Source organism: Brachionichthys hirsutus, chromosome 9 (assembly GCF_040956055.1).
Source record: "Brachionichthys hirsutus isolate HB-005 chromosome 9, CSIRO-AGI_Bhir_v1, whole genome shotgun sequence".
Lineage (NCBI taxonomy): Eukaryota > Metazoa > Chordata > Actinopteri > Lophiiformes > Brachionichthyidae > Brachionichthys > Brachionichthys hirsutus.
In genome coordinates this window covers 1,805,254-1,823,477 of record NC_090905.1, presented here as the reverse complement: position 1 = coordinate 1,823,477, position 18,224 = coordinate 1,805,254, and the positions used below count along the sequence as shown (strand labels likewise).

General features: G+C 41.3%; 2 protein-coding genes across 2 annotated transcripts in view; both read left to right on the top strand.

Moving 5' to 3' along the window:
- Positions 1 to 6,284, top strand: part of LOC137899303 (discs large homolog 1-like protein) — a 46,584-nt gene extending 40,300 nt beyond the window's left edge. Inside the window, exons 17-26 of the mRNA XM_068743326.1 lie at positions 1,754 to 1,936; positions 2,714 to 2,777; positions 3,394 to 3,409; positions 3,800 to 3,841; positions 4,187 to 4,237; positions 4,515 to 4,616; positions 5,104 to 5,276; positions 5,355 to 5,464; positions 5,545 to 5,636; positions 6,178 to 6,284. Coding sequence (XP_068599427.1) covers positions 1,754 to 1,936; positions 2,714 to 2,777; positions 3,394 to 3,409; positions 3,800 to 3,841; positions 4,187 to 4,237; positions 4,515 to 4,616; positions 5,104 to 5,276; positions 5,355 to 5,464; positions 5,545 to 5,636; positions 6,178 to 6,284 — 940 coding nt within the window. The remainder of the gene's footprint in view (positions 1 to 1,753; positions 1,937 to 2,713; positions 2,778 to 3,393; positions 3,410 to 3,799; positions 3,842 to 4,186; positions 4,238 to 4,514; positions 4,617 to 5,103; positions 5,277 to 5,354; positions 5,465 to 5,544; positions 5,637 to 6,177) is intronic.
- A 3,369-nt stretch (positions 6,285 to 9,653) lies between these two features.
- Positions 9,654 to 17,088, top strand: meltf (melanotransferrin). The gene is made up of 16 exons (XM_068743020.1): positions 9,654 to 9,696; positions 9,958 to 10,112; positions 10,487 to 10,586; positions 10,919 to 11,104; positions 11,201 to 11,357; positions 11,618 to 11,685; positions 11,772 to 11,956; positions 12,733 to 12,898; positions 12,992 to 13,134; positions 13,341 to 13,437; positions 13,530 to 13,724; positions 14,186 to 14,339; positions 15,098 to 15,165; positions 15,255 to 15,442; positions 15,933 to 16,125; positions 16,380 to 17,088. Exons 1-16 carry the CDS (start codon positions 9,654 to 9,656, stop codon positions 16,445 to 16,447), a joined length of 2,166 nt encoding a protein of 721 aa, XP_068599121.1. The 3' UTR covers positions 16,448 to 17,088.
- Positions 17,089 to 18,224: the final 1,136 nt, after the last annotated feature.

The following is an 18,224-nucleotide window of genomic DNA, read 5'->3' as shown; positions in this document are numbered from 1 at the left end:
ATGCTACCCATCGGCGTGACTATCATTAGCCCAAATGGGGCATGCGTCTGCTATTTTTATTTACAAAACGGTTCTACGACAAAGTAACATTTGCTTTGGTGCAATGAAGCGGTCCAGAGGTGACCCGCCTGATGGAGCAGCTGCAGGTGAAGGGCTTCATGGTAGAACAGGGCTTTAGGTAAGAATTGCATCACGAAACAAACAAATAGTTCTCCACTTCATCTATATTGCATGTTTTTGGACCGTGGGAGGTGGTTAGAACACCCGGAGGGAATGTACAGCAATTTGTGATTGCAGATGTAAAGAGAAAAAATATGCTTGTGTCAGATAATTACCGCGACAGCCCGTGGAGGATAATCACTTCAAATGCTGAATCTTAATGACAGCGTGGCTCCGAGTCTTATCAATGCAGGGCTGCAATCATTTTGAGGATACACAGAATGATGTAGTCTTCCCCCAAGAACCCACATAATAAATCACTGTCACTCGCAAATCTGGTTTGCTGCTCTGAAATGGCCAATCAGCATCAATTATTTAGGAGGAACTCCCGGCCTAGCAGCTGATTGGTCACGGAGAAAATGTTTGTGCATGATAGATAGTGGACGTTTGGAGCTCTGGGCTGCTGTGTGTGTGTGTGTGTGTGTGTGTGTGTGTGTGTGTGTGTGTGTGTGTGTGTGTGTGTGTGGTGCATGCGTATAAATTTGAAGAGACACAATAACCTTTCCTCAGAGGAAATGTCGCTGAAGCAGTATGACGTGTGTGTGTGTGTCCTAATTATTTTAATGTCCTGCTTCACACACTGAATGCCCTCGTTAGTATTGTACATATATTCATTGTGTGAAGAGCCACTTATTAGACAGGATAAAATGAAAGCATGTTTATTTCACACCTCCGTTCTAAATACACAGTGATATTTTTTTTTAAATTCTTTATTTGTTCTGATTTTAATTACTTACAAAGGCAAAGATAATTATATTTAAACCTTTGCAAGTCGATACTGTAAGGACTGAATAGATTGATTAAATTGCATTGATTGGAGTTTGATGGCTCTATGAAGACAAATCATTGTAATAAATATATAAATATATATATCATAAACAAATAAACACAGGATGCAGATAAAGTAAGTTCGCAAATTATGTTTACTTTTTAACAGCACTTTCATACAGTCGTATTCTGCGGTGTGTCTATGCAGCAATATTTTATGAGTATCAAGTGGAAAGTTAGACTGCAGTGCAATATGTACAAAAGTTTTGCTGGCTGGGCAAAAATAGCATCAACACATAATTTAAGAATTGAACTTTCCATGGTGCTCAGGAGGAGGACACCGGTGTAAAATACAGGCCAGGTTTTTGTGGTGCACTATGCAGTATTTCATCACGTTTCTTCACTGTGGCCTGTATGAAGTTAGACGCAGTCATCAGCGTAGACTACTAGCTTAACTATATTTACAATATACTCACATGCTTTTGATTATTTAAAGTATGCACTGCATGAGTTCTCATGTCAAGGCAACATCACAACACACTTTGGCTGCACACTTTGGTGTTATTAGATTTCAGCGGTTTTCACATAGGAATTGAAGCGACTGTAATATTGCGAACGGTTCATTGATTTAAACTCACATTTGTCTGTTTTGGCTGTTATTTAAATAGAGAGTAGAATGGATCTAAACAAACAATTGTCCTCAGTGTCAAACGTCTCACTGTAGGTGCGTTCCAGATGTTTATCACGTGAACCTTTGTTTCTGCAGGGCGTTGTTTGACTATGATGGAAGTGCGGCGGATTTGAGCGAACCCAATCAGGCTCTGCCTTTCCATTTCGGGGACATCCTCCATGTGAGCGGCGCTGGCGAGGAAGAGTGGTGGTCTGCCCGTCACCTCAGCCCCCCACCTCCAAACTGCCCGGAGGTGGGAGTCATCCCCAGTCGCAGGAGGTCGGTATAGTTTAGCTTCTCTTACAGTGTGGTATTAGTATTTTTACTTAAGTAAAGGATCTGGCTACTGGGACTTACCGTCAAAGATGACACTGGTGATGAGGAAAAAGAGAGGGATGTGGGAAGTGATGGAGTGGAAGGAAAGTGAGAGCTTGTTAAAATGTGAACATGGGATTAGAGGCAATGAGGGTGAGTGGGAGCAAGAGATGGGGGGAGAAATTTAGTAGGATGGGGAAAGACGGATGTAACAATGTCTATCATCAACTATATCATTGTTTATTTTACAGTAAATTATTTTTAACATTAAATGGGATTGAGAGGAGAATCAAATACATTTTATTATACAGCGTGTGCCATCAGGGATTAAAACTGAAGAAGCGGCTGGAGCCCAAAATCCTCCCTTTTTTCAATATTGTGATTTTGTTGTGTTCATCTCTTCAAATATATTTTCAGTGACTGTTGTTGACATTTTTAGAGATATTTTGAGGCTAAAAGCGGCATAATTTAAGACTTTGTCTAAAAACACATTTGACTCATCACCTTAAATTGTAGAGGGAGGTTTTCAACAGAGGAAACTTGTCCCTGATGACCTGTAGAAAATAAAACGGTGTCCTCAACAGGAGGGAGCAAATCTTCTGTGAAAAGAAAATGTCTTTCCCATTGTGTCGCAGCAATATGTGGGTCTTCTGTCAATCCCATCTCTGGATTTATTAGGAGATGATCATATGATATTATTATGTAATGTTCTTATATATTGTATTATCTTTTATCACACAGGGCAGAGAAGAAGGAGCGGTCGAGGTTAAAGACCGTCAGAGTCTCAAAGACTCAAGACAGGCCGGTGAGTAAAACCAGATCATCCCTTTTCTTTCATAACATTAAAATAAATTGATCCAGAGATGAAAATTCACTGAAGGTGAAGCTCCTCTACATGAAACAACAGTGAAACATCATTCTGAAGAATACAAGGACCTGTTTTAAAACATTAAAAGCAATCAAAAATTGACTCCTTGCTTGTCATGTCATCATCAGAGTCTCCAGAAGCCCTGAAATCCCAGATCGGTCTTTGTTAAAGCGTAAATCTGCGCTATATCCTCTGAAGTAGCGTTTTGCAAATCATCTCAGAACACCCTTTGAATACACTGAGTACAGCAGACAGCATGGGTGCCTATGAAAGCCTTAAATTACCAGTGAGCATCACTGCTCAGATGGAAATGAATGTGTTGACAGGTTGTTAAGCCACGTGCATGAGGTGCTTCTCTCACTAAGTTTATTGATGTGTAACAGTGCTAACATCATTCCATGCATCACACCAACACACGTGCTGCAGCCTCTGGCTCCACACGTGTGTGTGAGGTTTCTAATAGAGCGTCTGCCAGTAGAACTGAAGCTGCTGTTGTCAGGATATGATGAGTAATGCTCTCTCTCTCCCTCTCTCTCTCTCTCTCTCTCTGCAGGATCAGGATGATAAAGGTAGGTATCGTCTTCCTCAGTCTCACCTGCTAGTCTGCTCATTAGCTGACTGGACAGACTCAATAGAAAATAGCACCTGCTCCCGACATCCTCCTCCTCAATCCAGCTCTGGGACAGAGAAAAGCTTTGGGAATGTTGTTGTGTTGCCTTCTTGTTTAAACACACTACTGTGCATCAATGCTGCATTTAATGGCTCGCGTGGCTTACGACGTTTTTAATCTGTCTAGTGTGGGCCTTTTTGAGGTTATTCCACCCTCCTGATCACCTGAACACAAATCTGGTGAAGGGTCAATGGTGTCCCTCATCAGAGAATATCAGTCTGTGTGTGTGTGTTGTGTGTGGCTGTTTGTGTGTGTGTGTTGCTGATTCTGACCTGTCTTGTCCTTCCAGAGCTGGTAACATCTAGCACCAGCGATAGTGAGAGTTGTTCCTGTAAGTGTAGATCCTCGTCTACCTCTTAATTTCGTTCTTTGTTTTTCCTCTTTCTCCTTATGTCTTTCTTTTCTTCTTTTTTGTCTCCTTCAGTTTTTTTTTTCAAACCTCAGCAACTTTTTGTTGTTCCTGGTTTGGTGTGTGTTATTCACGTGTGTGTGTGTGTGTGTGTGTGTATGTGTGTGTTTGTATTTTACTTACCTAGTATCAACTGCTTCTCCAGCTTTCCCAGAGTGGCTGAAGAAGTTTAGTCCAAGAGTAGAAAAAGAAAAGGGTGGGTTATGTTAATCCGGTCCCGGCCCCTATGCTTCTAAATGTATCCATCACTTCTGTTTGTCCAATCAGCTGGCCAGGAGGACGCTCTCCTCACCTACCAACCTGTGATACAGCAGGAAGGTCAGTACTCAACCTAATGTCATCCTTTTTTAAATCAAGGTTTGTTTGTTTTTGTTGTTATATTAATCAGATCAGAACATTTTACAATTTGCACATCGATAAAAACCCGTTACGGAGTAACTAGAGTTGTATTTCTCTCTTTGTGATGAATTCAACGTCAATATTAAAACTCCTTACTGCTCGTTTTCTTTTTAAAGGGGTGAATTAGTTTTTATTTTCATACATGGACGTTGCTCGACTCAAGTCGCTGCCTGTCGTTGTGTTTGCAATCTCTCAGTTAACTACACACGACCGGTCATCATACTCGGAACAATGAAGGATCGGGTCAACGATGACCTCATCAACGAGTTCCCTGACAAGTTTGGTTCCTGTGTCCCACGTGAGTGTCGTAATAAAGCCCAACAGTGGCCTCGAAGATAAGACGGGAACTTCGCACAGAAGCCTTTCATGACTTTAACACACATTATGAAAACTAACAAATCACATTTGTCATGCTGTGATGTCATCGTCATGGTTTGTCATATATTTAACGGAACATTTTAAAGCCATCCTATTGAATCGAACCGGGCCAATTTATTCTATTTCTCATTATACTCTGAGATATTTTGAATGAAAATGTTTTTTTGCCCGTTCAGATGTGGTCAATCTTTGCCCCTGTTATTGCCTGTTTTTATGGAAAGAAATGAACTTCAAATGGATACAGATGGAAAACTAAACATTGCAATCATTTATTTGTGTTTTTAGTCATTTTAATGTCACATAATTAAAATTTCTGCTCTCCTAAAAATGCACGCAGCTCGACAAAAGTCCTACAAAAGACTCGTAAAATGATCCCGACATGCACATATTCTTGATTTGACCCTCAGACACAACGCGGCCACGGCGAGACTACGAGGTGGATGGCAGAGATTACCACTTCATGTCCTCCCGAGAGCTAATGGAGCGAGAGATCCAGGAGCACAAGTTCATAGAGGCTGGACAGTACAACAGCCACCTGTACGGAACCAGCATACAGTCTGTCAAAGAAGTCGCCGACAAGGTGAGTTCAAAGAGAGCAGGAGAAGAGAGGAGGCGGATGTAAAAAGCAAAAACGGGACCATCGCTGTTTCTCTTCCAGGGAAAACACTGCATACTGGATGTATCAGGGAATGCGATAAAGCGTCTCCAGATGGCAGGGCTCCATCCCATCGCTGTCTTCATCAGACCGCGCAATGTCGACAACATCCTGTGAGTAGTGTAAATATTAACAGACGTTTACGACCGGATTTCATTAAAGGCTGAAGTTGGAATTTCGTCTGTTTCTGCAGAGAGATGAACAAGCGTCTCACTGAGGAGCAGGCGAGGAAGACCTTCGACAGAGCTGTCAAACTGGAGCAGGAGTTCACAGAGTACTTCACTGGTTAGTTGTTGGCACACAAACGCTTACAAATACAAGCTGCTGTTCTTTTTTAAATATCTGTGTGATGAAATAAAGTTGGAGCAGGAGTCAATTTATGAACGAGAGACAATCGGGGATCAGTTTTTCACCGCAGCTCATTGTTTAAACATCTTGGTCCATTTGCTTTTCCGCTTTCTTTCCAAGAGTTGAATAATAAGATCATTGATCTTTGTGTTATGTAGCTAGAGCCTGGGCGCAACTAGACTAATACAATCCACTTTGTTGGCTTTTAAAGTATTATATTATAGGTATTTCCAACCTTTGTCTGCTCCGCCCTTAACTTCCTAACATTAGAATGACATCCGTGTTTGCTTGGGTCTTTGGACAAGAAGATGAAATTGAACCACTAACCTGTTAACAGTGATTCTATTGATGGATGCAGGATTTCAGTGGCTGTATGTGTAACAGTGTTTTTTTTTGGTATTGCTATCCAAGTCAACATGAAGAGATTCAGAGTGTTAATGTATGTTGGTAAAGCATTCTCCTCTTTCTCCGCCTGCAGCTGTAGTCCATGGCTCGACTCTGGTGGAGGCGTACGCGCAGGTGAAACAGGTCATTGAGGAGCAGTCTGGTCCTTACATCTGGGTGCCCACCAAGGAGCGACTCTGAATAGCACAAACATACTACATGATCACAGACATTACTCTTTCAACACTTCCTACTCCTCTGATTGCTGATTGATTTTCTGTTATCAGCTTGCTTCCTCTCTCTCTCTCTTTCTCTCTCTCTTGCTGCACTTCACACAAGCATGCAAAGTCGATTGAGGCTGGGACTATCTGGGGCTGCTGCTTCCTGATATGGGAGGAGCCAAGAGTCTGTCCAGTGGCCTAGCGGTGGATCTTCCTAGAGCTCAGTTCCTTAATGTTTAAGGAGGTGGTTCAAATCAAAGTGACATGTACCTTTATCTGATTTGATTTCATTGTCGTTCTTCTTATTGTTGTTGTCGTTGTTGTTTTCATATTAACAAAGGGTAATGCATTCATGTTTGGGTTTGTAATGTTATTATTGTCACCAAGAGGCAGACTTTTGCACGCTATAGCTTTAAGAGCATGTTTTTGGGACACAATCTTGATCTCCTTCCCTGTTTGTCTGTCGGTAAATCGTTTTGGCATTGTTCCTGTTTACAGTTTCTCTCTCGCTTGTCTTTTTTCCGTATTTCTCTCATATCACAGTTTTCCTTCATTCCTTATTCAGATGTGACAGTAAATCTGAAGGTGCCCCAGCATGTTGGTATCAAAGGCCAAAATGAAACTTTATAGTGAAATTACTGAATGACAAGAATTAAGTCACTATTTCAACACTTTGATATTTCCTGTAATAATAAGAACATATAAATCAATTCTATTTTTGCTTTGTTCTTTTCTCATTTTGTTTTTGGAGGGCCAAAAACAAATTGATGGTGTTTAGCGGTATTTATTGAACTTCTGAGAATTATACATTATAACTAAAAAAAAAGATACAGTTGATACATTTTGTCTTCATCACTATTGTCATAATCAACAGAATCATCGTTACAGCTTCCCTTCTTACTGTAGTTGCACAATTGAGAGCTGGTTTCCTAAAAGCATCTTAGAACTGATACCATCCCAGTGTTTCTGGCATTTTGGATGTGTGATGATGAACTTCTGTTCGGCTATCAGTGCTGATTGTGTTGCTTTTAAGTGTAGATGAAAAGGTCAAAGAGCACTTTTTGCTTTTGCAAGACACTATTTTGCATCCATTGACTGCATAGTTCACATCTAGCCTGTGCTTTCACACTGTACTGCTAATCAACAGCGAATGTAATGTATCTGTTTACAAAACAAAACAATGTTAGAGTCTTTGGATATGAATGCTTTAAATGTGGATTTAGCACCAGGAAAACATTTAATCTTGCTCTGGGCAGTTTGCACGTCTGTGACATCAACCCTCGGCTTTGTTTGAATGGGTTAAAAAAAGTTATTTTACATGTCCCTTAAATCAACTATGATCAATATTTTTTAAAAATAATGCAACAATGTGAAAGGGATTGCTTGAAGTGGTGCTCCCACAGAGAATTAGCATCTGAATCTGCAGGTTCCCTCCATTTTACAGAGCATTAAAATGAGTTTAAGTTCATCGTGCATCATTTAGTGTTCAGATTTTCTGTTTCGGTTCACGGTCAGTGCTCTCATAGCATTGCTTTCCGCCAAAATGCCCTGAAATGCACTGTAGCTACCTGCACTTCACCAAATAGTCGGCAGACACGGATAGTGGCGAGCTGGACGAGCATTTAGCAGCTAATGAGCTGGACGTTTCTCTTGAGCTGAAGGAGACTGAACACAGAATTATCAAAAAAAGACCGATGCTACAAATGGGGCTAACTGGAAACAGGAAGATGATCTCTGTTATAAGATGTAACAATTGAAATACCAAGATGCTTTTGGGAACACAGCCTCGGTATGGACCTCGTCAGCCACTCATATCCCCCCCCCCAAGGCGAATCTTGCAAGCTGACTGGACACTGGAGACGTACAGAAAGGCCGCTCTGTCACCCAGCAGCTCTTAGACCAAATGTATTACTTATTTTTACCCCTTGTGTTTGGCAAGCTTCAGTATATAGTGGCACAATATTCAGCTAAATGACCTCTTTCCATGTATCATCCGAATCGAGTTAAACCAGTGATGTCATCGGCCCGACAGAACCGTACTCTCTGTATGACTCTGGCCGAAGCCAGGGGGGCCACGCCTTTGTCTGTGAGAGAAAAGCACTGATGCAAAGAATTTATTACAGAGATGGATCTATATCTAACATATTGTAATATTTATCCCTGCTCTGACTGCCTATTTTGGTACAAAAAAAAATCAAATAAAAGTATTTCTTGAGATTTACTGAAATTCTGTGACTGATGATTCTTTTTGTTTTGCATTGTGGAATGTTCTTGAATGTGATATGTGAACTGTAAATGTTATATTTAACCTTTACGTTCAACTCCACTTTAGGTTTACTTATTTTTTTGGCTAAGAAGGAAAAATATCAGCAGGCATGGTTTAAAACCGAATTAAGAGTAATCATAAAATGTAAAAGTCATGTGTTGCTTATGCTAATTCTAAAGTGCAGTAAAGTGGACTAAAACCTGACTATTATACAAATTCATAAAATGTATATTTATATATAAAGGAGTGTAAACATAAAAAATAGAAATGTAAAGAATTATCTTTCTGTTATCTCGTTTGTTAATTTATTCATTCACTCATTTTCTTAATCCGGAATCCCGGTCGCAGGATCTACTGGGAGCTTATCCCAGCAGTCTACAGGCAAGAGGCGGGGTACACCCTGGACAAGCCGCCAGACAAAGCTGTTTAGTTTTCTGATCATCAACACTGGATGAGCAAGTGTCACAATTCACTCACATTAACAAACAAGTGTGCTCAAATATCCTGAATTCTTACTGTTTCTGCCCCTTTTTTATCAACTACATGGCCAGAAAATTGTATTTTCCAGAACACACCTGAACATTATTTTACGTAAGGCTGAAGTTGGTGTCCGCAACTGTGAACAAGTAGCTTCATCAGCCTCAGAAGGCTTCCAAAGCAGGTAAACAGACTCATTGTGTGCAGACAGAGCTGTGAGTCACTGACCAATGGCCTCCCTGTGTAGGTTTCCCTCGCCCACCAGTGGAAAAGCACCACACGAGTGGCAGAGAGGAGTTACAGGAAAGTAAAGGTGGAGTTCTGACGGGCTGTAAATGAACTCTCTGTCCAGACTTTGGCCTGCAGCCAGAGAGCAGCAGCAGAGACGCGCCAGTCCAGGTACAACGAGGAGTCGGACGCTTCCTGGACATGCTGCAGATGATTGAGCTGTAAAACAGTAAAAGTGCAGCAAGCTCTGAGGAAGTGAAGTGTGGACTTTAAGCTTTCAGATAGAAGCTGGACTTTGATTCAAGACTCATCCCATAAAGTCGAGGAGAGGGGAAAGTGTTCACCCAGAGGGGGAGACAGGAACAAGAGGCCGTGACCATGTGGAGGGCAGCTGGAGCGCTACTGCTAATACTGCACACTGGTATGTGTTCATTTAGCATTGCAGCAGGAAGAGCTATAATGTTACACAAAATGCTCCAGTTTTCATTCAATTCTGTGTATTCTTTATATATATTTTTCAGACTTGAGTTTATTCTTTGTGGCCACATAAAGCCAACCGTCATAGAGTTAAATGCTCAAATGCTTTCGTTGTTATTTGGTGGGATGATATATATAGGTGAGTCGTTTCTCTCGCTCTCTTTCTTTCTTTCTTTACTATTCACCATTTTGTCCTCCCTGTCAGTGTTCGGCCAGCAGAGCATCAGGTGGTGCACCATCTCACATTATGAGCAGAGAAAATGTGATGATATGGCCATGGCTTTTGCCAAAGTCTCAATCCACCCGGCTCTCAGATGCGTCAAGGCTGCGTCGGTCGAGGGTTGCGTTCAAAAACTGCAGGTAAGATTGTAACAAGCAGAACTTTCCTGAATTAAATAAACCTTATATAACTACGAAGGGTGATTGCTGGCTGTAATATATGAAGAGGTTGTAAAGTCATTCAAGAACATCTAATCAGGCATCAGATAACTAGATCGAAGGAACTTTACAGTAAACATTTCTATTGGTGATATGGTCATCATATCAAGAAGCTTGTGACAATCACAATCTTGAAAAATGTTGCTTTTCATCCATGATCAGATGCTAAGCTCTCCAGGCTACCTGAAGAATAAAATGGGTGGTACTGTGTGAGATGTATGATGTATTTCCTATCAGGAAATACCAGATATATGTGCAAATTACTGTTCTTCAAGTTCATTTTGCTGCGTCTGCAGGAGAAAGAAGCAGATGCCTTGTCCATGTCCGGCTCTGACATCTACCAACTAGGCAAGACCGCTTCCTTCAAGATGGTGGCCGACGAATTAAAAGCTGATGGTAAGAGTAGTTTCAGATCTTTTCAATGCATCAAGGAGGTAAGAATCAGCAACAGTCAAGGAGTGGCCCTCCACCCTTCCCAACCCTAAAGACCAAAGTCAAAGGACGTGGCTGCTATTCCCAGTTTCCAGTCTTTGTGCAAAGCCTCTGATTATTTATTATCATAGATATGAGCGAGTGGCTTCTCCTCGGCAAAGCGCTCAAAGCCATACACTGTCAGCCTTGAAATTCATGTCCTGTCACACCTGTTGCACAGATTATAAATGCATTCCTGCCTGAGGGATATTTCGAAACAGCAATATGTGTTGATATTCCTGATGTTCTTGCCTCAGGTACCGGCGCCTCCTACTATGCGGTTGCTGTTGTGAAGAAAGCGAGAACTGGCATCAACATCAACAACCTGGCGGGAAAAAAGAGCTGCCACACAGGAAAAGGTCGAACAGCTGGCTGGGACATGCCAGTGGGATACCTCACAGACCAGGGCTACATGTCTGTGATGGGCTGCGACTTCTCACAAGGTCGGGAACCTACTATGTACAGTTCGTGCATACTTACCGGTATATGCAATCAGAAAATAGAGAGCTGTACACGTGTGTGTTTGTTTGTGTGGACAGGTGTGGCAAATTTCTTCAGTGCAAGTTGTGTCCCCGGAGCAACTGGTGCCGATGACCCACCCTCTCTGTGTCAGCTGTGCGCAGGAAATGGGAATGGATCTCACAAATGTGAATTTAGCAGTAACGAGAAATACTTTGACTACGAAGGAGCTTATAGGTAATACTCCGCAATTGAACTATGATGCAATTTAGTATGATGTCACGGTATTATTTCAGTACCAATATTTCTATCCAGAATTTCGTTTTGCAAAAAAAAAAAGCTTGCAAAGCAATACCGAGGATTCCAGGATAGCGGTGACATACAGTTGTATCATTTTGTGACAGGGTGTTGTGGGTTTGTAGGGACGATCAAGATTTACAGTTACTGTCAGATCAGCTCATTTAAAATCAGTTTTCACCATCTCCTTCTCTGTGTAGGTGTCTGGTTGAAGATGCGGGAGACGTTGCCTTCATCAAACACACAACTGTTGAGGATAACACTGATGGTAACTTTTTAGTTAGCTCTCTGGACAGCCTGTCATTACTAGTACCGATTGATTCAAACACTTTAACCAGTTGGTTTTCTCACTAGGTAAAGGCCCAACCTGGGCACAAGGTCTGCTGTCGTCTGATTATCAGCTCTTGTGTCGTGACGGCAGCAGGGCTCCTGTCGCTCAGTGGAAAACCTGCCATCTGGTCCGAATCCCATTCCGTGGCGTCGTCGTGGGCAATGACATCAATCCCTCTGTGGTGTTTAACATGCTGAAGGATGCCTACGTATGTCCAAAGAGCTCACTGTGGTAACACTCACACGCACGAGTGCTACTTGAGCATCACCTCAGGGATAAGAATACAGTCACGGAGATTTGCACTTTGGCATGCTGTCCTGTCATCGTCTCATTTTTCACCTGTCACCTCAGTTGACACAGTGAGAAGAATGTCATAGGGCCAATTTATTTTTTTTCTTAGGCAGTGCTATCGAGATAATTATTTGGTCAAAGATCACATTCCTCCAGCAGCACCATTGTCACCAGGCAACTGTTGCATCATAATACCCTGGGGTGTGACACAGTAAGTGATGTCACAGTGATGTCGTCTTTTCACTCAGGTCTCATTGTCTCTTGCCATATTAAATATTAATAGCAAAAATGACACGGGAAACATGTTCTTGCAAAATGAGCGACGGTGGCGCAGGTGGTTGAGTGGGTCGTCCTGTGATCGAGAGAGGTTGGTGGTGTCCTTGGGCAAGACACTTCACCCACATTGCCTGTGTGAATGCAGTAAGCGAGTGAATGTTGGTTTGTGGTCAGGAGGGCCGATGGCGTGAATTGGCAGCCTCGGTCCTGCATGTCAGTCTGCCCCAGGTCAGCTGTGGCTAGTAGCTTACCACCACCAAGTATGGAGTGAATGAATAATGCACAATGTAAAGCGTCTTTGGGTGCCAAGAAAAGCGCTATATAAAACAAATGCATTATTATTATAATTATTAAAATAGAAAGAAAAAAAAAAGATTGTTCTTTTTAATCATTTAGTGCAACTTTCTCTCTCTCCAGGACAAGGCAGACTTCAATATGTTTTCATCTGCGGCTTATGGAGGAGGAACTGTTCTCTTCTCTGAGATGACGACCATGTTTCGGGAGGCGGAGTCAGAGGACGCCCAGAGATGGATGGGCCCCTACTATTACAATGCCATGAAAACCATGGACTGTAAAGCTGAGGGTATCTATCTATCTATCTATCTATCTATCTACTGTATATATCTATCACCTATCTATCTGTCTATCATCTGTCTATCATCTACCTTCCTTCCAGCTACCTTGCGATGGTGTGTGGTGTCCAGCAGTGAGCAGAGGAAGTGTGTTGACATGGCCACAGCTTTCAAGAGCAGAGGCCTGACTCCATCCATCCAGTGTGTCTTCGGTGAATCTGAGCCTGACTGTATGAAGAAAATCAAGGTATTCATTCCCATTGTAAATAAAAACTTTACAGTCTAGAGGCATATTTAAATGATTTATATTTTTCAGCCATGCTAAGGCACATTGGTGCTAAAAGCGGAATTCCAGTAGCATCGAATCCACAAATATGAGCATGTTGGTAGAAAAAAGGTTCAAGAAGTTGTGTTTTATTAAATCTCTGTTCTTTCTTTGTGACACTTGCGTAGAACAGAGAGGCCGATGCCATCACTCTGGATGGGGGGTACATCTACACTGCAGGGACAGAGTATGGCTTGGTCCCTGCCACCGGCGAGAGCTACACAGGTAAAACAAAAATAGACAGTATATGTAAAAGACAGATGTGGTCACATGGCACTGTTTCAAAGAGTGCAGATGCAGTTGTCTGTTGTCTCCAGCGGACCGTGATGGTGCCGTGTATTATGCGGTAGCGGTGGTGAAAAGGAAGAGCCAAGACATCAGGAATCTTCATGACCTGCGCGGACGTCGCTCCTGTCACACCGGATACGGTCGCACGGCTGGTTGGAACATTCCGGTATCGACACTGATGGAGAAAGGCCTGGTCATGCCTGAGCGGTGTCAGATTCCCAAAGGTCAGTGTGTGTAGTCAGGACCCGGAGTAAGATAATCAATCAGTATCAGGTCTAAAGGTGGTGTTTTCATTTTAGGGGTGCATTGATACTCATCACTCTGTGATTTAAAAAGATCATAATGCAATTAATCAGCATTATCATGCCGCCTTCATGCCATATTGGATTTACTGAAACTGCAAAATTTAGAATTAGAAAATATTTTTCTGAAAGCTCACTTTTTCTGACTTGAGAGTTAAGAATGTGGAAGTGTCTGAAACCCAAGCAAAGCTGATGGCTATTATCGAGTATTATCAGTAATGTTGTTGAATTATTATGGGTTTTTTAGACTTGTCAACATTCACTAAACCTAATATATCTGTTGAGATGGACTGACCCTGTATTCTTTCTTAAAATTTCTTTCAAAGCTTAAACTTTTGTGACAGTCTGACATTTCCTTTTTCCTGTTTATCCACAATGCTTAGCGGTTGGAGAGTTCTTCAAGCAGAGCTGTGTGCCAGGCGCCAACCAAAGTGGATTCCCCAAGAGCCTCTGTGAGCTGTGTATAGGAGACGCTTCAGGAAAAAACAAGTGTGAGAAGGGAAAAGACCTGTATGATGGATACAACGGCGCCTTCAGGTACATGAAACTGCAGCACACCATTCATGTTTCAATATTTCATCTTATTTTAATGAGAAATCTTCTTTTGTCCATCAGTTTGACATTGCAGACATCTCTAGATGCTACTTGTTTTCATGGCGAATTAACAACTTAGAAGTATGAATTGAAAGTGTAACAGTTAATTGTTGAAATTACAGTTTAAAAAAACTGTGGTAACTGTTGTCCACCAACATTAGATCAGAGTCCAAAAGTAATTAAATCTTCAGGTTGTGCAATTTTAGGTCTTTTAATTGATTTATTTGGCTTAATGTACCTTTTAGAGTGCAGTTTAACCCAAAAATTACAATTAAATTATGTGCTTGCGACCGTGTAGATGAAAAGATCAACCTCTTGGTCCATAAAATATTTTAGGAGAATCACAGTGAAATAACTTCAAGGTGTTCTACTAAAAAACTTTAAGAGCGTGGGGATGTGTTTTCAAATGTAATCAAAGTTTCTGGAAGCCCAGAGTTTGCATATTGATTAGAACAGATGCTGTTCACGGACTTTTGTAAGCTGAAGTCATCACTGCAGCCTTTAAACAAAAAATAAAATAACATTATCTTCCGGACAATTAAACTCCAATCACGTTTTTATACACAGAGCTTTGATGTTTGTTCCCAGAAGTCAGTCAGTCATGTAACTGTCAGAAAGAAATGGAAACGTGGTTGGAATAATCTGTGTCTCCAAAGGAACGGTTTTCATCAGTTTTCACCACAAGCTACTTCTCGTTTCAGGTGCTTGGCCAAGGACGATGGAGATGTAGCTTTCATCAAGCATACAACAGTCTTCCAAAACACCGACGGTAAGACACAAGCCACTAAATAGCCACTTTGAGGCTTTGCATAATTTCAAGCGACCAGATGAACCCAACCACGTTTTACCTTTACTCAGGTAACTCCACTGAACCGTGGGCAGTACATCTGAAGTCCACGGATTTCCAGCTGCTGTGTTCTCAGGACACTAAAGCTGAGGTCACACAGTACAGACACTGTAACCTAGCCAGAGTTCCCTCCCACGCTGTGATGGTTCGGCCCGATACCAACATCCACGCTGTCTATGGACTCCTGGACCGAGGACAGGTAAGGGAATTTATGCCGTTTGTACTTTCTGATTGAGTCGCAGATGTTATCATCACCTGAGGTCACACGGCCCCCAACTGTCTCCGGTGGTATCGAAACAGTATTTCTCATCTGGATCTGTGAGCTCCATGAAAATGTGTATACTGTAAATCTATTCAAAATTAGCACGGATTTACAAAAGGCTCCATCTGTTTCTGTGCGCATCTTTAATGCAAATCTTACATTAGGATAATTTTGGTCCAAATAAAATAACTTGTGAAACACAAAATCAAAACAGCAGAAGTACAAATTTTACAATATTTATTTAAAAACAACAGAATATTCCTTTCAATGGTTAAATGCTCGTAAATAATATGAGGTACCAAACTTCTTATGGTCATATATGAATCTATTCTTATTTTAACCTTTTCTGCGAAAGGAAATGAGATCAATGGTTAATTTCAGCTGCTACATTTGCATTCAGTTTCCGTCGATCTGCATTTCCTTGTAGGTGTATTTTGGCAATGATACAGGTCCCGGTTTCAAGATGTTTGACTCGCAGAGATACTCGGGCACAGATCTCATCTTCAAGGACTCCACCGTTCGCCTCGTGGGCGTTGGTGACAAGAAGGCGTTCCAGGAGTGGCTGGGTCAGAGCTACTTAGACTCACTGGCAAGCTTGGAATGTAACTCATCAAGTGCAGGTAAAAAATAAAAAGAGAGAAATAAATAAACGATATGCCGTATAATATCAATCTTCAGTTACACAGCAGTACATTAAGCAATTACACCAAGAGCCCAGCAAATGGTAAATGTTCTTTCACATGTACACAGTGTCAGGGAACAGCTACTGATTTCCATTGCAGTAGAAGTCTACTGAACTACTCGTCATAAGATCTGTGAGAGATGTGTTCTTGTGCGCGACCTCTGTAATATCTAATTTATCTTCCTCTTACAGTGCAGTCTTCTGTGTGGCTACTGCTGACGGCTCTGCTCAGCTTCATGCTGGCCAGCCTCTGGATGTAAAGACCTCCTTCTGCCTTCTTTCTCTCAGCATCCAACTCCACCTTCTTTTCACCCATGTTCACACGGGAACATTCAGATTAGCCCCACTTTCGTGTGCTTGAACGTGTGTTTTTCTTCTTCTTAAAATGTCACGAATTTGATGTGACATGATACAAGATATGAGAGAATTTACATTTAGAGCTCATTTCCAAAGCCTTCGTGTGATGATAAAAGTCAGATTGCTATTACATTCTGCTTCCACAGAGTTTAAGCTGTTTCTAGTACGAAACCATATCATATCTGCGAATTTGTGCCAATGTTGCCTGCTTGTCACCAATCCTCCCACCTGAAGAAAGAACAAAGAAAACATTTGGTACATTTTGTTTTTCGCCCGTCCTCCCAATCTTCTGATCCAGTCACCAGAACTGACTCTTCCTGCAGGTTGATGCTCTTCAAAGGTTGTTTATTTTCTTACAGATGTATTTTTATGACGTTCAGGTGCCATATCAGTGTATATGTACTTACGCACTGCCAGAAACATCCTCTTCCTCTTGATAGAGATTTATTTCTGTGTGAAATGATGCAACGCGACTAATATTTAGTTGCCAGACCAGTGCGTCTGCACAAGTATTATTATACAACTGTCAGATTTCAATAAAAGAAAGCCATGTAATTGTAAAGTTGTTTTTCCTGGAGAATTTAGTGTAGATATCATCTTATGCTTCAAACCATTTAATCTAAGAAGTCATATGGGAACCCTTTACACTCACTATAAACCTTTTTGCTTGCCTCATTAATTTAATTTCCTTAGTCAAAGGCAGATTTATTTTTTAAAGAATACATTTGAGTGCTTTAAAGACATCTAAAGTAACAATTTCCACACTTCGTCTATTTATTTCCAATTAAACAGTCTATTTTAGCAAAATGCCATGATGCTCAAAGCAATAGATATAAATCATCTCTAAATGTATTTTAGTGCAGTGGTTCAGGTTGTATGATAATTAAAATCTCGCTAATTTTGATCACAGTTGAGAACAAATATATTTTCAGCCTCTTGCAGCAGAAATTAGATGACTTCTATCACTGTAAAAATATATCTGCATTATTTTAGTGAAAGTACAGCTGCAGCTAACTTATTTTAATTAACAAATCTGGCTGGCTCATGATTCAACCATGTAAAAACGCAGGGTGACATGAGGAAAAAAAGCAGTACATTTATAATCACTGATAATTAACAGCAGATTATTTCTACTCACACATCATCATACAAAGTCTAGAAGTCAAGTTGTTGTTATAGATTATCTTTATTCATAGTCCCCAAAAAAAACAAACTGGGAAAATCATACATGCACTAAAATTTACATTCGCTATAAATTACACTCGTCACCCAGACAAATTCACATCCATTATTGTGAAGAGGCCATCAAAACAATAGCAGGATCTGTCCTCCTGAATAAGATCTTCTTGAATTTACTTCAGAATTATAGATTTAGACTTACAATAACTTTCTGAATACATAATCGTATTCCTCACAGGCACATCCAAGTCGGTTCAGGGTGAGAGGCAGGGCGCGCCGTGGAAAGGTAATCGGCTACTTGCATGAGGGAATCAGGCAGACAGGAAATGTTCTGACCCGAATCAGAGTCAATTGCCCTCCGGGGGTCGGAGGTCACTGCTTTAGTGCGGCCGGCCGTGCGTTTTGGATGCAGGTTCTCGTTTCCATGTTATAATTTCTGAACACGAGACGCTCTGAACCTGTTCAGGTGCGTTCCCAGTGTCCTGCAGTCAGTCTGTCGTC